Source organism: Oryzias latipes, chromosome 11, assembly GCF_002234675.1.
Source record: "Oryzias latipes chromosome 11, ASM223467v1".
Lineage (NCBI taxonomy): Eukaryota > Metazoa > Chordata > Actinopteri > Beloniformes > Adrianichthyidae > Oryzias > Oryzias latipes.
In genome coordinates, this window is record NC_019869.2 from 15653474 (window position 1) to 15681005 (window position 27532).

The following is a 27532-nucleotide window of genomic DNA, read 5'->3' on the forward strand; positions in this document are numbered from 1 at the left end:
ATTTTTAACATGTTCTTGTAGAATTTTTCTCATGATAGAGGACATACAGTACATAAAATAAGTAAATCTTAAAACTGCGTTTCTTAGTATTCTTTAGTCAAATCACAGTGAATCAGGAGCAGATGAAAAAATGTCATTTGAAAAATGTCTCATTTGTGACGTATAAACAGCGATGGGTGAGGTAAAGTCTTACTGCTTAATTACATTCTGATACATCCACTTGTGGACAAATAGATCCATTTACGTCTTTGTTTTCCTTGTCTGAGGAACATAAACAGTACTGTAAATTAAGTAAACGTTTAAACATATTAGATCCACTTACAGCCATTGCCACCAGAATAAAGAGAGCTGTTCCAGCACCCCAGTGTCTTTTTGTAAAGGAATCTGAAATCAAAATGGGACATTGAGTCATTTACCTGAGATTTTTTTACCTGTATTTTTAAGATATGATTATTTTTTGGACCATGCTTCAATTAGAGCTAAATAGAAACATTTGTGAATTACAAAACAAATAACTTTTTGTTGACAGTCTTCATTCATTAAGGCAGTAATTTTATCTAAATTAAACAGACCTGTGTTACCAGAACACATTACATGTGTGGCATCATTAGTCCTGATCTTTGTTTTGTCCAGACTGACGGTGATGTTTTTCTGACTGCTAAATAACTGAAACACACAGCTGAATTTCTGCCAATCTGTCAGCGGTAATGAGGAAGTGTTCAGATAAATGCTCATCTGGAAGGTTTCATCGTTGTTGGGGAGGATCTCTCCTTTTTCTACATCTCCATGAAATTCTTCTCCATCCTTCATCCAGAACAGGTCGGCTATGTCAGGAAAAAAGCCAGTAGCATGGCAGCTGACTAAAGAGGAGTTAGACCTCTGGAGTAGAGATACTAATGGAAGAACTACAGAAAAAAGGAAACCTTCATTGAGATATATTTTAATTGGAAAGTTGCATGTCTCTATTGTACTTAAAAAAATACTATTTGGCAGTGAAAGCTTCTAAGTTTACCTGCTCTCTGTAGATATTCTCTTCCAAATGTCACATATTTCTTAAGCCAATCTGGACACTGGATAGAGTAGAAGTATTCAGAGTGTTTCAAACTAACTTTATTATTTTCCCAAGTCAGTTTGGTGGCATAAGCTTTTTCTGTTAAAGCAGTCCATTCGTGTTTCAGCAAGTCAAGTTTGAGGAAATCTTCACCATCATAGGCGTACCGATTAAAGCTTTTAGTTTCTCCAGTTTCATCATCCCATTCACAGCCAGAATGCTGCTGAAAGACATGTTTACCTGAAAGACAGAAATGTCATAGAATTGTGGTCCTTAGAAGGTGCGCTGGAACAGAATATCATTCTGATGTAACAACAAAATGGAATGTCTACTCCATGATGTGATGTACCTCCTAAACAAACTGTTCATTTTCATTCATTCATTCATTTTCTAATCTGTTTATTCCCTTTCAGGGTCACGGGGCTGCCGGAGCCCATCCTGGCCACTTCCGGGCGAAGGCATGTGACACCCTGGACAGGTTGCCAGTCTGTCTCACAAACTAAAAATAATAAAATTATGCCTATGTGACACCCGAAACACATGAGGAAAGAGACGCATATGTGAAGATAATTTTACTTCTTTGTAATTTTAACTCATTTTTTTTCTTCTAACCTCGGCATACCTGATTGTAAAACATGGTGATGTTTAGGAGGACCCTAGTGGTGAGGAAGAGGAAGGGAACACAGGCATAGCAGAGGACCACGTGGTGGAAGCTTAAAAAGACGAATGATGTGGTTTTTAGAAAAAAGTTGAAAAACGTTTTGAGAAATTTGAGAAAGAACTGGTAACCTGCAACTAGTCACAACTGGACAAATCTGTACGGGTTCCAGACGCTCAGCACGGAATATCAAGATCGTAGACCACTCAAGAGTACGTAGAGTAAAAGTGTTCATGCAGATTTTCTTTTACCCGCATGCAGCAGACAACAGGTTGTAGAAAATGCTTATGTAAGGGTAAGAGTGTTGCACACTCCATACTTGCAGCCTGACTGTTAGAAGTGAGAAATTGGACAATCAGAGTGTAGTTTGGGCATCCTTATGCGCTCTTTTATATCACCTGTACACCTTGCTCATGCAGCATTTGGGGATTCAGTATTAATGACAATAGTGTGTCATTGGGGCACCGTAAAACAACCTCATCCGTACGTCATAAGTGCATGTAACTTACAATATCCTTACATATTCTTAACAATACACTTATCATTTATGACAATCATCTATTCCATTTCCATTATGTCCCTTAAGGTGGCTGCACAAGCCACAAGGGCACTGCAAGACACATCTGTGCTAGATGTGGCTGCACCTGTCCATGACCCTCCACAGGCCCGACAACCCAAAAACTCCCACAGGTGAGTTGCATGTGACAAAAGCATAAAGTGATCGGGGAGACGGGGAGTAAGGTGAGTGATCTGGAATGAGGAAAGTAGATAAGGAGATTTAGTGGTGGAATGTACAATATTTGCGAAGACAAAGTGGGACACTGAGAGGACAGAATAAAGCAGAAATACAGGGAGATGCACCAAAAGGTGAAGGAAGAGGTGGCCAAGGCCAAACAAATGATGTAGGAAGACTTGTATGAAAGGTTGCACATTGTTGTCTTTAGTTAGAGCAGGGAATAGGGGGAGGTTTGCTGTGGAAAGGACCAGTAAAGTTACAAAAAGCAGAAGTTAAGAAGGTGGAGGACTTTGATACTAGGATACATATAAATGAAAAGAAACAGTAATATACAGTTCAGTTTATACTTTCATATGCAATAAATCTCAGTAACTGGACTTTTTTAAACTTAATTTGATTTAGGGCCAAAACAACAGAAACTGTGGGAAAGAGGGGAAGAGGCATGTGTGAGCAGGTTGGAACGGATGGAAGAAGGTTTCAGGTGTATGTGTGACAAAAGAGCGTCAGCAAGAATGAAAGGAAAAGTGTAGAAGGCTGTGGTGAGAGCAGCCATGTAGCTGGTTTAGAGACAGTGGCTCTAAGCGAGAAAAAAAGGAGGCAGATTTGAAGATTTGGAGTGACGGGGATGCATCCTGGGATGCTTGTTTCACTGAAATGAAAAGAAGAGAGTATTTGCAGAGATTCTTCAATACATCAAAAGACCTGGAGGATCTTCCCTTTCAGGGTTAGAGAAGACTGATGCATATGATCTCAATGGTGTGAGCACAACTTGTCTGAAGTTTGATAATCATACAAAGCTCCTATTATAGAGTTGCTGGCACAGAATATTAGAGCAACTCCATTAAAGACATTTGATCAAACAAACTAAATACATATTTAACTGTGTTCTGGTTTAGGTGTTTCTTTATTCCATCAATGATGCTGGCGTAGAATCTTTCCTTTTCCTTACACGTTGTATAATACCACCAAATTTGCTTTGAGTTTTCGTCAATAAACTTTTTTATCACAGTACTTTTAGGCTCTGTTCTGTGGATGATCATGCTGCAGCTACCAACAAAATCTTTATCTACTGTTGCCACCCCAACAAACTCTGGAAATTCTTTGACTCCAGAGGCAGCAGTGCAAAAATACTCCAGGGAATGTTTTGCTGTGAAAAATAAAATAAAATGTGAATGTCTAAACACTCTTTACTTTAATTTCTGCAAGAAAATATGTGAGAAAGCATTCATTCATTCATTTTCTATTCATTTTTCCCTTTCGGGGTCACGGGGCTGTGAGAAAGGAAATTTTTGTTTTTTTAGACTTATTGAAAATGTGTAAATGTGGTTTCTTCCTGAATGAAAGCCATCCTCAATTGTAGTTTCTCATTCTCTTACAGAACAACAAACATCAGACATGCAACACTGGCCACCACAAACTCATGGAAAGTTGCTTTACATTTGCTGACACATCATTAATTTGGCTTTGCAACTCAGGCGTGCTGTGCCCCATTTATGGACAATCATGTTATTTTTACACCAACTTTTTCATCCATAAACCTTAAAATAAACAGAGTTCTAACTATGAATTTCACTTTTGTACAACTCATTAAGTTAAACTGCTTTTTAGACTTCTGGATGTAATAGTTCAAACAAAAATCACATTTTAATAGCATACACTTCATTCATTTATAAATTCAGGTTTTAAAATTTTTTGTTTTGTTTTCAGAGCTGTCATTTGCATTAAATAAACCTGTTTGTGACATTGTTTTGTCTGTTAGAAAACCATGCCGGTTAAAAATTTATTGCAGGAGTCAAAGAAAAAAAAATCAATAGTTAAATAGAAGCTGAAAATTGTAACACAACAGCAGTGCAATCATCTTACCTGCACAGTTACAGAGTTACAGAGGAAAAGCAGCGCAAAGAAATTCATGTTTTACGCTAAAGAAGAAACAATGAACGCAAGTTAAACAGCTTCTGAGTGAGGTGATCTGGTACAAACTATCCCTCTGAGCAGGTTGAGCTCGTTCTTAGCCTTTGCGTGAGAGATGACAGGTTTAAAGGAATGTGAAATCAAACTTTTTCTTTAGATAATATCAGCAAAGAGGATCTGCAGTTTTAGTGCCTTCTCATTTTTAAACACCAAGAGATTAGATAATGTAATTATTAAAGTGAACAACTATTCTTTAATTATAAAACATGATCTCTGCTTCAATGTGAACAATAGAAGACTTTACACAACAACATAGAAAATAACAAGGGAAATAAATAAATTCATGTTATTTATGATGGTGACAAAACAATGTATTCCTTTTTATGAAAGCCACTGTCTCCTTTTTGAACTGAAGGGAGAAACAAAATTTCTCCCAAAGAGGTTGTTGTTACAAAGTGATGTTAATCAGAGCCTATTTCTACTCTGAGAACTGCAGTCAGCAATTTCCAGTTACAATACAATTATATACAGCTCAAAAGAAAGAATGAGGGAAAACTTGGAAGTGGCCACGGCCCAGATCCCAGCCACTAAAACCACTAAGGTGAGCTGAGATTTTGTCCGTTCTAAGGCCCGAGCAAGCAAATCTTCCGTCTTCTTCGCTGTGGTTTTTCCCATAACAATTTCTTACTGATTTGGATTCCCTGCACTGCTTTAGGCTCCACATATCAAAACAATTTTCTTATGTCGCTGTCATGTCTTGACAAAGGTTGTTTGTGATTCCATAATCTCCATAGAAAACAGTTATTCCTGCAAATAAGATCAAAAACCCTATTTACCGATGTTCTGCATGTCTTTTCATGTCACAAGAGATCCATATTTCAGCATTAAACACTAAATTTCTAAAGGATTTTCTGTATAAAAAAAATCATAACCCCCTGAAGTCCACCCCCTTGTCACTATCTAATTTCTATTTAGTTCATACAATCAGTATCAATCCAAAGATAATTTCAGTGAAAACCAAAGAATTCAGAATATTCTCTAGAGATGAATTCCAAATTCAAGGAACATCATCATCAATAAATCTCGTTAAGCCAAAGTGAATCTCATGGGTAACAACCAAAGAAGACACCATTGATGGAGGCTGTTTTAATTGGTGTGGTGTGTTCAAGTACAAAGATGCTAAGGAACTAATAGTTGTACAGATAGTTTGAGAGCAGTTTTATGAGGTATTTTTTATTTTGCATTTGTCTTTACATTATCAGAGAGCAAAAGTGTGCTAAAGAGAATTGATGCATGACAGACTGTTCTGCACTGCTGCTCACCTGGAAGTCTGTTCTGCAAATGAAAATGCAAAACAGTGACTTGTTTGGAAATGTGCACCCAGCATGTGCAAACAGGACATTGACAGTTTAGGACTCCAACATCACAATGGGATGTGAGAAAAAGGTAGACCTTCTTTTAAACCATGATTTTTGTAAATATGACCATGCAACTCTCTTTTACATGAACCTTTTTATGTTTAAGTTTAACAAACAGTTACAGCAGTGTCTCACAACATGGCAGCTGTGTAATGTGACACTGGAGAATACAAAGTGCAGTTTTTTAAGTTTCATTTTTGGACAAAAAACTGTACAGTATTTCAAAAGTTAACAACAACATGGAAAATGTTGTCCTTTTTGATATTGCTTTTGTAACTTCAAGTAAGTGAAAGCCCAGAGAGACTCCATAATAGATCAAGAAATGAAGTAAATTTAAAAGATTGTGTTGTTACATTAAAAAAGAAATGCATTTTCCTGGTGTCTGATCTTCATCTTTTTACCTTCTGGAAAGTCCCTTGGAAAAGGTTCACTGTAGGACATAGGGTGTATTTCGTTTTTGTTTGCACCTTTTTGGAAAAATTAAAATCTGACTTCCGTCTCTGGTTAGAAGCAAAACAAACATTGTCTGATTTGATGAAGATATCATTGCGTGCACAGCTGAAGCATGACAGAGACATACTTCAACATGAAAAAAAAAACAATCTGAAGCTCATCAGGGTTGGTGCTGAAATGAAGAAATGTGAAAAGTAAACATGTGTCATGTTTTTAAATCTACACCTCCACCACCATTTACAACGAGATTTATTATAATTGGGATGTGACAAAACATGATTTAATTCCACACACTGGTAAATTGTCACAGTATAAAATGGCATCAGAAAATGTTCTTGAACATCTTCTATATCTACCAACATATAGGATATTTTTGAGACTTGTGCGTTCGGATTTCACTTTTTAATTATACTACTTTAAGTACCGGTATATCTAAAGGCCAGACATGGACTAGAGAGGCAAGAGAAGCAGGTTGTGGCTAAAGAATTACGCATACTGTTCATGCAAATTGGCTTACCCTCTTTTAAAGGTGTCCTTTAGGAAAAGCACCAAATCCCCAACTACTTTCTGTGAGTTTCACTCAAAGCTCTCCATTTCTCTTTGTTGAATTTTACATTATAAATATATATAAATTCATGTTTCCAGGATAGTTAAAATTGACCCAAAGACACCCTTGACCTTTGTTTATTTTAATTGTTCTGTGGTTTTAGAGATACGTCCTGTGGGTACATTATACAGAATGAAAAACTTTTATTGGCGGATTTACAACAGAAGTTAGTTTGGTTTTGTGTTTAACTTGAAAAAATGCCTCCAAAGTCTATACATTATGTTTGGCTTTAATATTTCAATTAAACCTGCTGCTTTTTTTTTCTTTTTCTTTTTTTTATCATCACCTCAGTTGTTTGTTGTTTCAGGTTTGTCTTTACTCATCTTCCCATAAATGTGTTCTAGGTTGTTGTCTGTCATAATTTCTTTATATTTCCTTTGTAAAAGTTATGAACATGTCCAAAGAAAGAGAATAGTAATTAATTAGTACCGGTCAAAGTTAACTTTGCAAAACATCAGCCATTATCAGATAACAATGGTGATTCTGCAAGTTTTCTATTAAAAAAGAATCACAGTGATAAACCAGATAAAACCTTGAGGAAAACACAAAGGAAAGGAAATTTTAAAAAAGAAATGTTGCATTTAAACTTAAAGCCAGTCCTAGATAAACACTTTTTTTTTATATTGTATTTTTTACTTTTGTGAAAAATGTTCTAATGCAAATTTTTTTTTTTTTTTTAAAACAGTCCCTCAACAAATTTTCTTGCAAGCAATAAGAGGAGCGCAACAACGAAATCAGTCAGCAAATGACAGAGGTCAACAAAAACCTTTGACATGGTTATAGAGCTGTGTTTTAGGTTCAGTCAAATGGTTCCATGTCAGTCTAGATGACTTCTTTTAAGGAAGTTGCTGTTGAAAATAATTTCTATGTTTGTTTTTATTGTTAACAGTTTCACTTTTCAAATGTTCTCATTGAGGGATTCAGCTGAAATGTTTTCCAGGTACCACAAGATGTCACTAAAGATGCATACCAAAGGACACCATGTTTAACCTCAGTAGCTTATAGAGAAGTCAAAGAAAAATATATATTCATAGACCTTTGTGATACATAAAAATACTAAAACTTATTGCAAAATCATCAACATCTGCTCAAAGGAAATATGCAGCAATGTCAAAGCTTTTTGAATGATTTAAATGCACTTCATTTTATTTGTTTTCATTTAACCCTTGTGCTATCTTAGATGACCCCACCCTTACATTGACATGTTCTCCCTACCATGACAAAGGTGGAAAGATTTTATGTAATCCATGGACACCAGTGAAGATCACAAATCATTGAAGAAAAAAGGTTCACAGCACTGTCTAGTGGGTCTAGATGACCCAAATCCCAATGGTAAAGTGCCTAGGATAGCACAAGGGTTAATACAATTAATAAAAAATGAATACTTCATACAAAAATATTCCTGAGCTGAACCTTATGATAATACACAGCCTTTAATAGCAAAATGTACACAGAAGTATTTTTTAGTTGAAAACATGAAAAACATGTTGACAGTCTTTATGTAAAACCAAATGCATGAAAAAAACTACAGTTTAACTTTTATACAATAATGTTACTTGAAGAGTAGCAGAATAAAATGCAAAACTAAATTATGATTCTTTAAAAAGAAAAGGACTTGATAGAAACCACTCCCTTCAGTCAAGCATTAATGCAGCAGATTTTGTTTCAGTAAATGTTAAGCTCTAAATATTTTCTTGTTCATCAAGTTTGCTTTGAAAAACTGAGTGTGAGCCAAGAGGAGGAGCAGCAGGCAGCTGTGATTATGTTTTCAAGATGATCAGGAGTTCAGCAGAAGAACATGTAAGCATGCTCAGAGGTGGGGCATTAATGTAAATCAGGTTGAAGTGGAAAAGAATCAAACAAGGCTTCAAAGCAGATAATTAAGGATGTAGTTTACAGCTCAAAATTATTTAAAACCCTGACAAATGTAAATAAAAGCTGAGAATATATAATATCCTCCTGACTACCAGACGAAAAAAAGTCCATTGATTTTTTTAAATCCACCAAAAACTACAATTCCCAAAAGTTCCATTAGTTCTCATTTGCTATTATTGAAAAGCTCCAAATGTCCTCTATAGATACCAAAATAATTTAAATTAATAGGATGCAGTGGTTGGGAGTTATTCAGGTTTAGAAATGCCCTCTACAGAGGACAAATTTGAGTGAGGAGGATTTTTTCACTCATATGGCCTCATGGTAAACAACTGTGTTATTTCCAGTCCAGAAGAAAGTTGCTGGTTTAATGACTTTTGGTAAAATTTGCCAGTGGTATGAACATTTTTTGTCTTCCTGGAAAACCTGCAGTCAAACTGATTAAAATTAAACGAACAAGTTGTGTTCTACTAACACAATTTTTTACCAAAATATTTATTGTTTCATTTTAAGAGTCTTCAAAGTAAAAGACTCAAATCAAACTGTGTTGCTGTGACAGCAAGTCAACATCAAAAGTCACATGACTGAGTGACAGAGGCAATACTCAATGATTCAGAAGGGTTTGACAGGTTGTCCAAGAGATGCACGGATCTCTCTCTCAAACTTAATCAATGTTTATAATTGTGGTTCAAACCAAATAAGCGGTACGATATATTTATTTAGATTGAAATTTTCCAAGGAGATACTTGCCTCATAGTTAAATAAACAAGAAATTAAAAAAAAAAAATTTGAGTTGAATGTATACTGAAATACCCAAAATGCTGAAAATTGTATACAGTCATAAAGCTTTTCTGTCCCAAAAACACCTACAGCAGTAAAAACATAATTTTTTTTATAAGAAATAACAGAGTTTTGTGCAATGCAAGTAAACTGATCCATAAAGCATCTGCAGATTTGTGTCTGAACGTTTAAAGAAGGTTTTATGTTGAATCAATAAGGAAATGTAAAGACTCCCCTGCTCCTTCTGTTCATTTTTTTTTATTTTTGTATTTTATATTTTTGTATTGTACATTTCTCTATTTTTGTATTTATTACTTTTTTTTACTTTTACTGTCTGTTGTCCGTGTTCAGTATGGTACACACCAGAACACAAAGCAGCACAACAGCTACTCTTCTGCCCTCTTTCTGCTCTATAGAGGTGGACAATTGAATTTTGCACAAATTGCACATTTCTTTAGTTTTTTGATGAAAGTTCACAATGTTTTTGGGCAAAAACACAGCTGAATGAGAAAAAAAAAGATTATGTACATTTATTTATTTTTTTGTCTTCAACATCAGAACTTTACGAACTGCACATCTAAAAATTTATGATTCCACCCCAAAAAGGATTGAATTGTTCTACCACTAGAGAGCGTTGCAATTCAGATATAGAGTAGCTCTGATAAGACAGAAATAACCAGAGCAGAGCTTTTCTGAAATTCTTTGTCGGTCTTCTGATAATTTGTCAAATTACCACATTAGTTAATTAAAACAAAACCGTGTTGTACACTAACATATATGTTAGTGTTTAGCGTTCCTCTTTATAGTAGCCAGACTGGATAAAATCATGTTATATGAAGCATTAATGCATTTCTAATACTAATTATAAGGAACTTACTTTAAGGGACAGCTGTTTAGGCAGATGCACAAGATGCTGTAATATGAAAGATTACAGATGCAAGAATAAAAAAATTTACAATTATCATTGCTATCACAAGCATAATCTGTCTGTTAGTGTAGTATGTATTTTATTCCTAAAATAGAACAGTTGTTTCTTCTTTGTCTCACAAATTGGATGATAAAAAAATGTGGCTGGTTTGAATATAGTTGGCTAAAAGACAGTAAATTGTATTAAGTTCCATTCTGAAGCTATTTTTAGTGTTCTTACATTTCTTGGATTCATGTGGGATCGTGTCACTTAATCAGAGAAAAGATGAGGAAAACAAAAGTTGGGGAAGAAGAGACAAACGGGTCAAAGCCTGAGCAGCCAGAACCCTGTTTGATAATCAGTTTGCACGGAGAAAACAAAGTTTTCCATACATGTAACCTTCAAATCTACTCTCGACTTTTCTCACATGAAGGTTTTAAAATTTTGCATTTAACATTCCCATTCTTAACACTTGAGAGAATGAGCATTTTGGTGGCAGTAAAAATATGCAATACTTTAACCTCAACTTTAGTTTGAATGTTGAAATTGTTTGTTCCTCTTTTGGCTTTTTTCCCATCAGGGGTCGCCACAGTGAACGAGTCGCATGGTAAGCTTGGCAATGTATTATGCTGGATGCCCTTCCTGATGCAACCTTCTCAAAGCAACCGGGCTTGGGACCGGCACAGAAGTAGAGAGGGAGCAGGGAGCAGCCCAGAGTCGAACCCTGGTTTCATGGACGGAAGGCGCCGCAAACCAGCACGTGCTAAACCGGCGCCTGTTTGAATGTTGAAACTGTCCCTCATTAAACAGTTAGTAATGAGCACAATTTTTACGTAACTGGTAAATTTTTCCTTTCTTTATAACCTTACAATGAATGTGTCTAATGAAACTTTTCAGTCATTGTCCATGTTTTTTTTTTCTCTGTAGCTGGTCAAACAGAATAAATATGAGCTACAGATTTGTGACTTGAGAAGAGAGATACCTAAAATTTTATTTTATTACCAAAAGCTTGTCTGTGTAGTGGCTGTCTGTGAGCAGCCGGCAGGGACGCCCTCCTGATGTGGCTGCTTGATGAAACGACTCAGACAAAGAGGAGAAAAAACAGGCTAAACTAGTTAGAAATGACAAAACTAATCAGATGAAGCCTCTTTTTTCAACTATATATTTTGAGCACACTCAGTAAAAAATACTAGAAGGGCTTAAATTACAACTGAAATCAATGATTTCAGAAATTTATAGCCATTTGGTTTTTAACTGTGGAGAAATTGCTCTCAAGGATGAAGGCCAGTAGCTGCATTTTAGCAGATATTGAACAGCAATCAGTGTTATCCCTTAAATCCTTTGAGAAACAATATCCTAACAGAAAAAGACAGATGTCAGACGCACTCCCAGACAGACAGACATTTGAATCAATCAATATCTTTGTCAATGAGTAAAGTCTACTTCAAGTTCACACGTTCTCAGGGGCGTCTGCAGCCGGCTGCTCATTTTGTCCAGGGGAACTCCGTTGACCCCTAAGTCACGGCGAGGGATTGTCCTGATGCAAATCAGGAGGGGGAACCAATTCATGGCCTCACAATTCGATTAGACATCTGCATATTGAGCATCTGCACCCCACAAAAATCTGCCAATATCTACCCCTCCTCCCCCCTCTGGCCCCCAGCAGGGTAAGCACCCCATGACCTCGAGGGCAGCCCCTGTCCCTGCTCCTTCCACACCTCCCCTTGTCTCCCCCTCCAGTCCCTTCATGACCCTGTCAGACCTCGCTACAATACCTGACCCCGCCCCAGAGACGAGACAAGTGGAGTTCAAGGTAAACCTCCCTTTCTGTGCGTCCGTCTGGTTGGCCTGGCCCCTGTCCAGGCCTTATCCAGTAATCACATGCACCGCTCTTTTTTCACACAAACTGCTTTTTTACTCCAACCATTTTGTAGGACGTATTTTAATGACCTGCCTTGAAAATGAAGATTTTCCTTTCTCTGGAACGTTTTCATTGTAAGACCCTTTCATTCAGGCATTTCTGCCACTCAGACCATTTCCCTCCTTTTTTGTTGCTCACATTGATTCCCTAGGATCTCATTTAGTGTTTTTGAGAGCAACTACATAAACCCTTAAGCACAACATGTGCTGTTTATTCAATCAAAATAATTAAAGCAAGTAAATGGTTTTTGATCCAAATGGCATTGATGCTCGAAAAAAGATTCATAAAATTGCACACTGCAGGAGGAGACTTTGCCACAGCTGCAGGAAGTCTTATGTAACCTGCTCAACAGAGTCAGGGTGTTGCAGGTATATCGTAAATCTCCCAGCAACCACAATGGTGTCTTCTTACTTAAAAAATCTTCATTGACTCAAATTAACTAACTACACAAAGGAAGATTTCTGTCACGGGTGACTGTGTGTCAAGTTCTTGTGACAGAAGAAACAGTGATGTAATTTAAAGAAAAAACTGGAAAACCTAAAAAAAAAAAAAGAGAGAGATAAAGTAACTTGTCAAATGTTTTTCAAACTAATGTAAAAATAGAATTAAATGTTATCTCCTACTTGAACTTCTGGCTTCACATTTCAAACTTCTCTTGAAGCAGAAACCTCACATCTGGACATTACAAAAAATACCCTCTTTCTGCACTGTGGTTTTAATTTCTTCTTACAAGATGATACAAAATTGTAATTATTGTTGGTGTTGGTCCATTGTGTTTTGTTAGGCCCTATTTCAGTGCAGCTGTCTATTGTGGATTTCAGTGCACTTTATAGATCTCTGATCTGTCATTGATTTCATTTTTTCTACAGGACTTGGCATCCTCCCACATTTCCTTAAATACCAATTTCTGATTTAGAGCTCATTTATCTTTGTAATACAGTAAAGAAGAAGATACAGAACATCAAACCTAACAAAACAGAACACCAATAAAATATCCTGAACACACTTCCTCAGAAAAGCTACACACTCATCACATCCATGCCACACAACATAACAGCAGAAATGAATGGACACACCAATTAGTTATTGAATTATACATGTGGACCATTAGTGCTAAAAAATATATTTTTTATTTAGTCTTAAGCAATACAATCATTTTCTGGAACATAGACTTTTCAGGTTTTTGTATTTTTGTACTTGATGCTAACATTTAAATAAAAGTCGCTTTTTTAACTGAAAACGAATTTAAAATGTCACTTTTAGCGTTTCCATTTATTGAAAAAGTTTACCTGGCAGCAGAAACATTACACATCATTTTTTGTTTACTTTGTTTTTTATTAGTTTTTCGTGTTTCCTTGGTTTTTGACTCACACTAGGTTTAAAATTGTTATTATCCTCTTAATTCCTGTTAAAGATCTGCAGTGTGTGTAAGAGTCTGGTTTACAGTTGATCCTTGTTGGATCACCTGTTCTGTCACACTCCTTATTTCTCCCTTGTTTTACAGTGCACTCAGGTTAGATATGGATATAAAATAGCTTTCTTACCTATATGTGACTTGTTTTAATATGTTATGATATGTTTTGTTCATGATGAAAAGTCAGCAGTGTCTTTTTGAAAATGCCTCTCAGAGTTGGTTGCTTCCTTTGTGATCAATACATTCACACTTGTCTCCTCCAAAAATCATTTGCATTTTCAAGGTTCAATTTAAAATCATTAAAGTCAAATAACAAATATTCAGTTTGGTCGTGTAAATGCACCCAACTCTACATCTTAAAACACGGGCAGAGTGTGCACGTGTGTCTTCTTGCTTTTCCATCAGTGACTGCTACTGCAGGACTTTTAACCTTGTCTTTCTTAATCTTGGCAGGAAATGAGTGTCAGCAGCTCTGGGTCGTAAAACTACTTTTGGTTGCTGTCCCAGAGTACTCTGGCAGACGAGAGGACAGAGAATCTCTGTGTCACATCTCCATGGCATGGGTTGTGAAACGATCACTGAGAATGCCAATAATCGCTCAGACTGAGATGAGATCCTTGCTTCGGATGCAACAGCATGACCTAATTATCAAAATAAGAGAAACCAACATTAAAACTGATTATTCCTGCTTGTTTATATCTAAAGTGGAGCAGTGGGGAACTTAGTTCAAAATGAGTCCAACAGACAAAAAAATTAAAAGCATTAGGAAATCAATAAAAGAAATGAATCAAATTTTCTTGTCAAATAATGATACAGAAAGATGTGTCGGCACACAAACTAAGAGACTAAGAAAATTTCTAAGGATTTATCCAAAAAAAAGTTTTTGTCTCAATAAAAATAAGGTTTGATTTGATTTGAGAATTGTGTGTTTAGAACACACCAATGCATGGAAAAAGGACAGGATATTTACTCCCTGACCGATTTTATGGGTTCCTTTTTCTATTCAGAGGTTTGACTTCCTCCTGCCTCTTATAGTTGCCCTATTTTATGTGGCATAGATTCAACAAAGTAAAGACTCATTTAGGCAACTTCATGACTGCCATTGTAGACCTGACAGGTGAATTTTCAATTCCACCACATGTGGAAGGTTCTTCAGTTGACTGGTGACTCCTCTGGCAGCCTCTGGAGTTAACTCATGTTAATGTCATGTTTTGGAAATTACGGTCCTGTAAGATTAAATTCTCCTTGTGACCCCATCAGAAGATGGCTAAAATGTCAGTGCTATTGCGGTTTTCCAAAAAAAAAACATTAACCCCAAATCATTACACCACCACTGAGGTTATTGAAGCCATAAAAATCCTACTCTAACATTTGAATATTGCTGCTGACATTAGGACTCATCACACAAGGCATGTTCTTCAGTCTTCTGTTTCTTGTGAGTCTATTTGAGCTGTGGACTCAGTTTCCTGTTTTTAGTGGACAGAAGTGACACCTGGTGATGTCTTACGTAGCTGCAGCTTCGAGGATTGAAATGTTGCAGAGCCAGAAATAATGTTCTGCACACCTCAGTTATAGTTAATTCAGGTATGACAGTTTTCATCCACAAAAATTACACTCGTCATATTCTACCTTGTTTGGATCATTGTCTGAAACTCTGGAAAGATCTCTGTTTAGATCAGCAGTTTCTAAACTACTCTGAACTACTTTTGTCCCTTAAATGATGTGTCGCTCAAACTATACCAAGTTAGCATCTCTATTTCTAAATTACTGAGCTACTGCTGAGTGTCCTCCTTTCTAAGAATCTGTGATGGCAAGCAGTTTTGTGTGTCCATTCTTGGAGGATTGTGAGACTGTGAGTCTCCAATTTTTATTTTGCAAAAGATATAATAAACGTGAATAAAAAACTAAAAGAGTTTCACAGACATTCACAGTTCATACAGACAATCACACTTAAAGTGAAATTCATGTTGAAGAATACAGTGAAAGTTTTAAAAAGCAAGTTGGTATGCTAGTTTCTGATTGTGAAGTGTTTGAAAAGTTGTGCTTAATTCTTGGAGCATAAATATGAAACAGCTTGTCAGAAAGACTAAAGCACTGTCATTTTAACTGCTGAATACCTGCTGTCTAAATGTTTATCGTTTGCAATAACTGCTCTGATCTTTCTGACAAATCTGATTGAGCTGTCAAATTAACTGTCTCCTTTTATGTGCAGTGGATCCTGAGGCTCAACGTTCCCCCATCGGGATATATTTGTAGCTACAACAAAATGTTCAAAAGCTTTTGTCCCTCATCCTATTGCCGTGAACTGCGTCTCAGGGCTCATGGACAAAAGGTGTCAAACGGAGCATTGGACTTGTCCTGCTACGTCCTCCTGAGGCTGCTCCTAATCCTATTATAATATGGGCTGTAAAGGGGTATGGATCTTACGCTCCCTTCATCCCTATAAAAATCTGACCGTATTTACTCTGTTCATGTGTGTGTTCTCATGGGTGTAATTGCATTGTAAGACCCTTCTTATCCATGTTGTCATAATGTGTTATCCACTGATGCAGCTCAGCATTTTGCCATCCCTTCGTCTTGCCATGGGGCAGGTTTCAATTGCACCTATTCACTGCTGCTGCGTTCATTACTACTTTTTGTTTTTTCCCTCATTCTCAATCTTTTAATTCTCAGAATTGTGGCGGCTCATGGTGACATGCTTGTGCTTAATAGTAAAATCTATAATGGTTATTTGCTTTATAGGCTTTCTTTCTCCCAGATTGTGATTTTTGTGTGACACCATCTACAGGTCCACACCCTAATTTGAGCAAATATTTATTTAATAAATGCATCCTACAACTGCCTAAATGAATTATTTTAACATTGTTAGAGAAATGTTATTGTTGCATAAGTTCTTGTGTCTCAGATTCTTGTAAATAGATTTAAAGTGTTGTAATTCAAGTTTTTGAAAAGTAACGTCAACAAGAAGCTGCAAATATATGACACTTTTGTGAGTGTTGAAGGAATTTTTCCTGTAAGGAAAACCAAATCCATTTTAGGAAATGTAACAGTTTCATAGGATCACAGAGTGTAGTGTGCAACAAAAACAAAAAAAATAAAAACTGTCCTGTACTAATTTAAGATCTAATACATGTTACATGATCTAATTCATGTTCCATTTTGGAAGATTATTTTTTGCACCAACAAAATAAAATGTAATGTCAAAATGCAGCAATGCACCAACAAAGTAATGGACTCTGTTATTTGATAAAAATGCACCATTGCAAGGTAAAAACGAATTTTCCAAACGTCAGTTAAGTTTATGTTTAGGGTTTCAGTTCTCAACGTATCTCAGGGTCTCAAACAAAATGTGAGAAAAACAGCAAACCAAGAAAGGACAAATGTATTGTTTCCTTTACAGTTTGATCCAAATAGATATCAATAAACTGAATTTTCTTATATAGGCCTCAATATTGATCCATATGAGTAACCAACAGAATATGTCAAAGGGCTTCAGTTACTAAAGTACTTCATTCACTTATGAAGCATGTTTTTGGAGAATGGGAGGAAAAACTGGTTAAATGAACCTTCAAGCTCCACACAGAGGGGTCCCACGTAGGGCAGGAGCCAGGCCCTTCTTACTGGAGGGTAAAGGTGCTAGCTACTGCCCCACCATGCAGCCCAAGGAGTCTGAAGTTCATGAAGGCTTCATGCGGGTTCCTCTTCTTCTTCTTCTGAATAAGAAGAAGAGATCATTTTCCCGCTTAGCACCATCTAATGGTTGCAAATTGAAAGGGCCAAAAGAAGATTGTACTTAAAATGTTAAATCAACTGAACGTAAAATCTCATATTAAGAAATTTTGTTTAGTTGAGTCATATTTGACTCAAATTTTTAATTTACAGGAACAACATGTCCAAGAGCTTAGTCAGTTGAGCTTGAATTACACATGAGAACAACAAAATGTCTAAATGCAATTTACAGTGCAGGCAGAGGAAAATAATTCAGTTAGAAAGTGAGGAAAGATGTCCAGCACATCCTGAAGCTCCCTTGGGCATTTTAGGTCACTGGCAGCATGAATACAGGTATTTTATTAACAGAAGTAAGAAGTCTGTTCCACAAATGAGAAGTCTGATAGCTGAAGACTCTGTTTCCTTTCTAGAAATGTTTTGTTGCTTTCACACTGGAACAGCCTTGGATGCAGTATGTTTCACATATTCACCTGCTTTGGTTTGTTTTCACACACAGCATTCTTTGGAGTGAACTCAAGACTCAACCATTTACAAATCATCGCAGTTCCAACAGCTGCTCATCTGTGGACACTTGAAGAAAACAAGCAATGATCAATAAGGAACAAGAATCATGAAAGCAAAATGTAGCCCTCCACTCCCCTGACTAACATGTATATATAAATACCTGCTCCTCTTCATCATATTTATCGATGTTATGTCTTCAGACTTGTTTTTTCACACTTATTAGTATTTCCACTGGGTTTCGATTTTTCTATGCTGCTGGTAATGCCCGTGTGTGAGTTTAAACAGTACAAGTGTATATAAAAGGAAGTCAGATGCTTATTTTCAAGCTGACCAGAATTCATTTAGTTAACCAGTTCACCAGTGTTCAGAAGGGCTTTCATATCTGCCAAATGAGATAACCATTAGAGGAATCTGAATCTGAATCTAAATCAGTACAGTGCATATCCAAGGAAATTAGCTTCGGTGTCTTGGGCTCTTGTGCAAACCAAGCAAGGTATAGAATGGTGTAAAAAGGTAGAGACAAAAAGAGAAGAAGAAAAAAAGATGAAGAAAAGATAAAGATAAATAAAAATACAAAAGTAGTTCAGGTGTGATGGTTCTCATGCTTCTGTTCCTTACTGGTCAAGAGTTCATCAGAGTGATGCCTCAGGGGAAAATAAAACCCTAGTTGAGATCAAACCTCCTAAATTATGTGAACAAATGCAATTTCTCACTGGAATAATTGCCAGTTTCATGCAAAGCTGCACTCTTAAAGGATTTTTGCCTCATTATTATGTATTCACCCTTCATTGATATGTAGATCAGCATTCCCTAATCCTGGTATTAGACCTCCCTGCCCTGCATGTTTACATTCTCTCTCGTTTCAACAAACCTGTCAGCCAGGTTTGTGGGGGGAAAAAGCATTTTCTTTGATTAGATACATTTTTCTTTTTTGGGGGAAAAAGATATTATACAGCATTTCATATTTAAAAAAAACGGGAGGGGAAGAAGACACATAAATGTAATTGTGTTTTTGGACTGGGGATTGTGCAGTTTGGGTCTTAAATCACTGCCCTGTGATGCATAAACACCTAAACTAATCAAAACCTTTTCCCCCTTTTGTTAATAACGGAAAAACCCACATTGATCACAGGAACAATTTAAAGATGACAGCAATATTAATAAATAAGTGTACACATATGTGTAGACACAAATATGTCTAAAACATTAAAAACCAGACAATGCTTGAGAATAAATGTATAACATAAATACTTAAAATACAAAATATTGAAAGAGGTGCCTCTTAAAAAGCTTAAAAATAAATTGATCACAGGGAACTGATGGTGTGCTCTTAGTAACAAGTGTCTTCACTCTTGTAATCAGACAGTCTGCCAATTTAGAAGTTAACTATTAGTCACTATGCTGTTGTGGTGGGTAACACACTAAATGTGCACCAAAAGAGGAGGAGACCAGGAAAGAAAAAGTCTCAAGAGATTAGAATGGAAGTAACAAACAAGTTTGTTAAATCTGTGAGCAAGCAGCTTGATGTTTTTGTGACCACAGCTGCACTTATTTGTTGTTTAAAGTCCAGAGAACTATAGTCAACTGCCCTGGATATCTGCAAGACAAAAACTGTTAATAAATTGAAACAGTGGATGATAATAATTATTTGTTTTTTTAAAGACACATTGTACCAAGGAATTTTTTTTTTTTAAATCTAGGTTTTTTTTCTGATTGAGCATATATCAAAGACAAATGACGTTCATTTTTTATTTTTACATTAGTACTATTAGATTTTTTTAAACTTGTACTGGTACAAAAAAAATCCTATAAAACAATTTTGTTAGTAATTTTGTTTGTAAAAAATTTTACAACAGTTGACTAACATTAAATGAACATCGAAAAATAGCTTCTGGCTTTTTGCACATTTAGATTCAAATTCGGATTCAAAATTCCCTCCAGATTTTTTTAACCTAAATGACCAGAATAATAAGTTGTAAAATGGTCTTTTGTTTTCTCTGGGTATCACTTGTCTGGGTAAAGTGCACGCCATGACCACACAGACACATATAGCCATCCACATCCTCTCAATAGTCACATTTGCGTACATTGACCGAAGTCAATTGCCTGTCAAATGCTATGCATGATTACCCATCAGTAAGGTATAAGGCAAAGAGGGCTTCCAAAACCCCAGTCGCTGTGGGGTCCCGCTCTGTGAATCCCATGGCCCTTCTTACTTTCTTCATTTTCTGCGACCCCCCTCTCTTTTCATCTCACCCTCACAGTTCAATGTTAATGTCCAGTGGTGTCCACTCTTCGAGCGTCTCCCTCCAGAGCAGAAAAAAAAAACAGAAAAGAAAGGAAAAAGGAGAGAAAGAAAATCAAACTTTCCTTTTTTTCTCACCCTGGCCTCCTCTTGTGTGCTGTCCAGCTGGCTGTGACCCTTGACCCTCTGACCCTCACTCCTGACCCCTGGACCTGTTCCCACGCCACGCCTTTTTGTGTCCACCTCGCCATGGCAACACCTTGGTCACCACGGCTGCCACGGTAACAGATGGACAGGGGCCTGGATATAACTTCATTCAGCCAAGGAGAGAGAACCATGGACAATCTGCCCTCACACACCCCCCCACCACCATCACCACCATCACCACCCTTTCTCCAGTCTCATACACATACTTGTACACACAAACGGACACACAGAACTCCTTAAAACCCAACTCTGACACCTCCTGTGCCACTTTCTAACACCCCAATCCTCTCGGATCCATTCCCTCAGCAGGGGCCCCTGGGTATCAAGGCCTGATAGAGTCATTAACACAAGTCCCAGATTCATCCTGGGATTTGTGCAGGACATACAAGTTCATAAGAATAAATTCAAAGAAAAGCGCATTAAAATACACCCCAATGTAACCCCAATATCCTCTTATGCTGCTGCACTCCAGGATCCAACCTAACTTTTTCTCCATGCTGTAATTATCTCTCTGTTCCTTTTATTAGCTCTATTGTCTTCTTACATCCTCAGATGAGTAGAGGGGCTTGGGGCGACTTGTAAAGACACTGAGCTGAGCAGCGGGGGACTTGTTTGCCAACTAGGAGACAAACAACACTTAATATAATGGAAGAGAAGTTCAATAAGGTGCAGCAAGAAAATGAAGTGCAACAGTTTTGTGCTAATCAGTAACTAACGTCTGCACAAGGTTGTGTGTGTCATGTGGCCTTTTTTCAGTGGGAGCATCGCTCAAGCAGAGACAGGGAAAAGAAGAGTAGCTAAATTGCTTGTTCTGAACAGATTGGGGTTCTGCTTTCTAAATAGTGTTTGTGAAAAAAAGTTTTAATTCTTTTTTTGAAATTCTAAGACACCCATGAGGGAAAACAAACAAGATACCAACCTCTGACTCCATAGGTTTCTGTGTTGAATCAAAATGTCACACATTTTATGTGACCAAAAAAAACCTAAGTGAAAATAAAACTTTGTTGTACTTAAAACATTTTTTTATTGAAGTTTAATAACTTTATTTGCTACTCGGCAGGTGGGGTGTGGAGATTAGTTTTTTTTTTTTTTTTTTTAGGGGAAGGGGGGTCAAAAGACTGACCACTGAAGCGAAATCAAACAAATGGAGCCACTTATTCAATTTTTTGTGCACCCCCTTCCATCCCTGCTTGCATCTGCATCCCACCATCTTTCCCTCCACTTTTACTCCACCTCCCTCTCTGAGTCCAACACCCCTTCTTTCTACCCTGCCCCCCTTATTTCTCCCCTCCCCTATGCCCAGTTCATTGTACCAAAGGAGATTTTCTCCATTGAGGCCCAGTCTCTTAGGTAACCCCAGCATTGCATGAAATGAGGATAGGGAGAGTGCAAGAGAGACAAGGAATGAGAGGGAGAGAGAGAGAGGAAGGGCGGGGAAATTGAGAGGGCGAAGGAAGTGTAAAGGCGGAGGGTGAACACGACAGAAAGGGTTGAAGAAGGAGAGGCACAAGGATGCAGGATCAGAGGAAGCAAAGGCACAGAGGGTGAAAGATGGAGAAGTAGGACAAGTGCGGTCAGACGTCGACAGCAATGCAGCTAAAATTCGACCCAGAACGGAAGGAGGATGGATGAGAGGCGGGGATGCCTGTCGCACATGTAAGGATGAATGCTACGTGCTTTAGAGGGACTTTATCTTGTGCTTTTGCAGTAATTAATTGTCCAGATTTTAGGCTCCAAAAGGTTTCAGTACTTCAAACTGTTGCACTGTTGCCTTCATGTCTTTTTTAATTTTCTTTTTAAGAATAAGATCTTTCTTTATTCATGTAAATGTGAAAAGTCTAGCAGTCCTGTGTGGAATAACTAGCTGTAGACAAGTGCAAAGAAGAGAAGTTTAGGCTCTTTGATTCCAGCTCTTCTTATTCCTGCACAACCTGCAATGGACATGAATGTTACTTATTTGGTGTTTTTGTCTGAAAAAGTGAAGTACAGTCTGACACAGAAGCCACAGACTAGAATCTATCCTATTGAAAAGCAATTATTGTTTGACTAAACTTGAACAAATACTTTTATCTATATTAAGGTCTAATTTTATCTAACATCCGAAAGAGCACAATGTCTTAAGTTTTGTGTTTGCTGACTATTTCTTTACAGAAGCTATCTATTTACTGCAAGAGAAAACCATTAGCGGGTTTTGAAGTCTCACTTTTTCAAACAAAGTGGTGGATTTTCTAGTTAGCTGAAGACTCTGCCGTCTTTTGTGACTGTGCTACTCTGCACCTCAATGGTGGGCACACAGCACATGGGGTTCCATTGAATAGACCAGGCCTCAGCAAAGACCACATCGTTTGGATAAAAACATGGTCCCACGGAAAGCGAGAATGCCTCAAGGAGCGAATCAAATGAAGAGAAAATGTTGCGTTCAGCAAATTAGATCAGAGCCACAGCTTTACTTTTTCATTTTTAAGCTCCCCCTTAACTCCACCCTCCTGTTTCTAACTCTGTGAAATTTACTACCACTGTTGCTCATGTGTGTGATGATAATGCGCTCCACTGCTGTGCTGAGTTATCATCTCAGCCTTTTGTCCTCTTTGATCCGTGTGACTGTTGAAGGACCCACTTCTTCTTTTGTGCATGGTCACAGTGCTGCCTCCTTTAGGACGGGCCTGCCCCCGGGTGGTGACCCCTTCTTCTATCACTGTGTCACCCGAACAAAAAACAGCTATGACTGAGTTGACTAAGAGTTTTCTTGCTCCCTTATTTTTTTCACTAGTATGAGTTCCTCCTTCTGTTCACATCAGCCCCAGAAGGAATCTGCTCTGACTTGGGAGGCTCAAAACTTGAGTACCTTTCTCCCACCTGCCCACACAAGCAGGTGATGTACCTAATGGTCATAGGCTGAAGAGTTAGAGGTCCGGAGTTGATTGTCCAAACGCAATTCTTGTGTCTAGTAATGTGAAACCAGGAGTTGTGGATGGACATCACGCCCCTGACCTCTGAAAACCAGCGAGGGACAGACCATCGTGGATGGGATCAAACTCAGTGACTCTGTGAGTGGACCAGAGACATGCACAGAAAGGCAAACAGAGGGAGGAAGAGTGATCTTGAATGAGGGACAAAGTGTGTTTATGCTAATGTGAGGCATCAAAGGATTTCCCTTCACACTTCCAGAAGTTAGATTATTTTTTTTAAATAAGTACTCCATGTGATAACTGTAAGTAAACATTATATGTTTAAAGTTCCCAAACAGGCAATATGAGTCCAACATAATTCTTTCTAACACGTGACATAATAGTTTTTTGCTAGCTCTAGCAGTGAAAAATAGTTTCTTCTATGATTTATACTGTTTTTAAAGTTTCTCAAGGTAAAATAGTGTAAAAAGGTTCTGTAGGTGTCGAACATTTGGATAGGTTATTCTGTTTATAGTGCTGAAATGTCTGAAAAGTTCAATGTGTTCAGTCCACTCTACAGTGACGGTTTTCTAAATTTGCAGTGGTAGGTGTGAATGTAGCAAAATGAAAAAATGAGGATCAGAGATTGGAAAGGACTATGAATGAAGGGTGGGACTCTGTGTGTGCTTGCATCACTCTGTCAACATGCTTCAGTATATTCTTTCCTGTGTTTGAAAAAGGTCTATTGGGCAGACTTGGAGAAGAAAAAGCTTAAATGAAGGCAAGTTAAAGATACGAATGATGTAGAGAAAAGAGAGATTGAGTACTCACTAAAAAAGAAGGTAAGCAAACAGTAAAGCTAAACAGAAAAAGGATGGACCAGGCAGCTTGAAGTTTTGTGCTTATTCTTTTTGTTCTTCACAGCAAGATTGGCTGAAATTGGTCAAATTTATAGATCGAGGCTGCAGGAAGCAATAACTCAATGTGGAAAATATGTATAGAGAAAGAGAAAGAATGAGAGGGGCACAGAGCGGGAGAGGGAGAGGACGGCAGGGAGATCAAGAGGGAGGCTGCATTAATATGCTAATGTCCTGAGTGAATGCACAACAGGCCCACTGACCAGGCTAATCACTAGTGGACACACACTAAGGCTAATCCTCCATGCAGCGCTCACACACTCTCACACGGTCACACACATGCACATCCAGCTTGTGTTAAAAATTTTGGACAGCCCCATTATTCTTATTGATCAGTCAGCAGCACGTTTCCAACGCAAAACCATCGGGTTATAAGAAGTTGGATCCTTTATTGAATAATAAAGGATCCAACTTCAAAAGACTTAAATGGTTAGGTTATGTTTTTAATTGTGTGTAAAATGTAGTCAACTGGGTACTCTGATGTATTGTTGGTGTTGTGGTTCTGTTTGACATTACACAACTTTATAAAAGCATGTTTTTAAATCAATGGCTCACAGTCAAAAAAAAAAAAGGTGCATCATATGAACAAGTGAAGGTAAAAATATATTCCTACTATGTTATTTCAGTCTTATGTCTGATTGTAAGAATTTTGCCGTTGCCCAATGGATTTGAGCTGTTCTTGTCATGTTTTGAAAAGTATTACAATAAGTAATAAAAAAATTCGTTCACATCTATTTTGGTGTCTTGTTGTGTTCATTGTTTAGGATGTGAAGGAATTTAGGTGAGTTATGAGGTCAAAATTCACAGGAAACAGATTACTTCGTGAAGTCGTCAAAAAGCAAAGCCTTCAACTAAAAAAAATTCAAATCTGTGGATTAGTGCAATCAACAGTAGATCATTTTTATCAAATTTGAGTTAAACACTTTGAGTAATTTTAGATCTTGTGTTTCAACATCATACTACAAGGATTCCCAAACAGATTTTTATATTTTCTGACTAAAAAAACAGCAGGGTTTTTTTTTATTTGGTGTTTTTGTGAATGTTAATAATTTGTTTTCATGTGACAATTAAAAATGAACGTATAATACAGTAGAGCCGACTTAGATGAGCAAAAAACTGTACTTTTACTGTACACTGGCTAGCTATTTTAAGGAAATTTTAGAAACACAGAAAACAAGCATGCACTACCACGGATGTAGATTAAATTTTAAATGTTACAGATTTTTGTCTTCCCAATATCATGTTTGTTTGTAAGACAGGTATTTCTATTTTTATCAGTCAGTTTGATGTAAAACTGGGAGAAAAAGCAGACCAATTACTTTCATCAGCTTTTTTGGTTTGTATAAAATACATGAAAGAAACTTCTTTGAATTTAAGTGTTTTTATTTATATTAGCTGGTAGGTTCACAAACTTAATCAAAAAAAAAGCTAGTTGTAATGCCATTTTACACCCCTAGAGGCGTGATAAACACAGGAAATAAAAAACTTTCAACCAAAGGATGACAAGAAGAAAAAAAAACCCTGTCAAGTTGACAAGAAGGTTGTAGATTTTAGAGCAACATCTGGAAGATCTATTACTGAAAACTGAATAATTTAATAAAGGTAAAATAATCTGACTAATAAAAGGAATATTATAATTATTTAGACAACTGATGGTTAAATACTGTTACATGAAATAATAATATGTTGATGTCAGCAGAACATGTATGAAACAAAACACTCCGGGGAAAAATATTTAGGTAAACTCCATTCATCCATTTTCCAAACCCAATTAATCTCTTTTGGGGTTATGGGACTGCCAGAGCCTGTTTTAGCTACTGTTGGGTGAAGCCAGGGTGAACCCATGACAGACTGTCAGTCTGTTGCAAGGCCACACAACTACACATACGCCCAGGGACAACTTAAAACCGTCAATTAACCTATGAAGCATATTTTTTTTTACTATGGGAGGAAGTTGAGGTGCCCAGAGAAAAACCCATGCATACATGAGAAAGGCATGCAAGCTCCACACCAACAGGTCCCAGCCAGGATTCAAACCAGGGCCTTTTTTGCTGTGAGGGGAGAGAAACCACTACTTCAAGGTGCACCCCTAGTTGGGTAAATTTACTGTAACTCTACATATTCTTAGCAGCTTCTATTAATGAATTCGCAACCTAATTTTATTCAAAGAATATTTGAGAAATAAATCTGCTTAATTACCTACAGTTTGCATACAGATGGGAATCATGACATTTTAAAGCCTTGGGTGGATCTCCCCCTATTCATTTCATTATCTAAAAACCAATTACAAGTAATTAATTTAATTTAACCACCCTTGCTGTAACAGTCCACATTCCTTTGTTAATGTAATATCCGCATAATAATATACAACTATGGATGTCAGTACAAAACTTAAAATTTGGCAAGTATTTTTTGTAGGTAACAGACTTTTACACACAATGTAATAGTGAAACGTAATCTGTGGCCATGGAGTCATTTTTTTGTTTTGTACTTCCATGACAAAGAATCGAAAAAGCTCCAATGAAAGCCGTGTGTGTTGTTCCAGTAAACATGTTATTGATGCCTTGTAAGTCAATAGCATGCAAAATGCCAAATGTATGCCAAATCTTTCTTAGAAATTCATATTCATAGTGAACTGAAGTAGCTTTGACCTCCTGACCTGTGTCTCCCTCACCCGCAGACATGTGAGGCACAGCATGGCCACGCAACCCACCACCAGGCTATAAGGGCCATGCTGCACTGCACTGCAGGGATTTGGGGGCTTGAATTTAACGGTAAGAACGCGTTTAGCCAAAACCTCCACCATCATCATGTTTTCATCGTCGCATGGGGAGAGAGGGAGGGTTGACTACGAGGCAAAGAGGGGGGAGGCATACACACTCACACTCACACGGGCCTAGTCGCTACATCTTTTCGTGCGAAGGAGGTGCGTCGCCAAAACGTCAGTATTCGCTTTTTTGTGCCAAAAATATTTTTGCTTGCATGATTATGTAGTCCTTCGTTATGTGTTAATAGTTGAATGCTGCGATATGGGTAGAACTTGTTTGCTCTGTTGGTCTCCAACCCTTTCGAGTTGTCCAGTTTGCTGCTAGCTGCAAAAGGTGGCTAAATGCTAGTAGTCACAGCGCTTAGCTCGTTAGTCAACACAAGTCTCTTCCTTAAATGTGACGCTAAGTTTTTCTACTTTTAAATGCTAAATTGAAACTTCTTATCATAATTTAGTTTGCAAACAGCTCATTAGTTTTCTCAAACCTTGGATGACTTTTTCCCCATACTTGTAACATTAGCATGGCTAGTTTTGTGCTGTTGTTGCT

General features: G+C 37.3%; 2 protein-coding genes across 6 annotated transcripts in view; one reads left to right on the top strand and one right to left on the bottom strand.

The window, feature by feature from the left end:
- Positions 1 to 400: 400 nt before the first annotated feature.
- LOC101175332 lies at positions 401 to 27491 on the bottom strand. The gene is made up of 9 exons (XM_023960220.1): positions 27471 to 27491; positions 26878 to 27066; positions 20958 to 21032; positions 20566 to 20618; positions 20345 to 20465; positions 17350 to 17441; positions 1674 to 1764; positions 1013 to 1295; positions 401 to 905 (listed from the first exon to the last, which is right to left on the bottom strand). Exons 1-9 carry the CDS (start codon positions 27489 to 27491, stop codon positions 451 to 453), a joined length of 1380 nt encoding a protein of 459 aa, XP_023815988.1. The 3' UTR covers positions 401 to 450.
- Positions 21913 to 27532, top strand: part of LOC100125505 (retinoic acid receptor RXR-beta-A) — a 29551-nt gene continuing 23931 nt past the window's right edge. For 4 of the 5 annotated variants that reach the window (XM_011480991.3, XM_020707169.2, XM_020707168.2 and 1 more), the window contains exon 1: positions 27057 to 27159. The gene's annotated coding sequence lies outside the window, so the exon portion shown is untranslated. Of the gene's footprint in view, positions 22070 to 26898; positions 26993 to 27056; positions 27160 to 27532 lie in introns of those variants that run through there. The other variant, XM_011480990.3, reaches the window with a different exon arrangement.

What these genes read in the sequence shown, in the direction of transcription:
- LOC101175332 (XM_023960220.1), bottom strand. Translation starts at nt 27,491, where the DNA reads ATGGGGAAAAAGTCATCCAAG. An exon ending in TGGGGAAAAAGTCATCCAAG is followed by an intron (nt 27,067 to 27,470) that starts GTTTGAGAAAAC and finishes TTTGCCTCGTAG; the next exon opens with TCAACCCTCCCTCTCTCCCC. An exon ending in AGAATATCTACAGAGAGCAG is followed by an intron (nt 906 to 1,012) that starts GTAAACTTAGAA and finishes TTTTTTCTGTAG; the next exon opens with TTCTTCCATTAGTATCTCTA.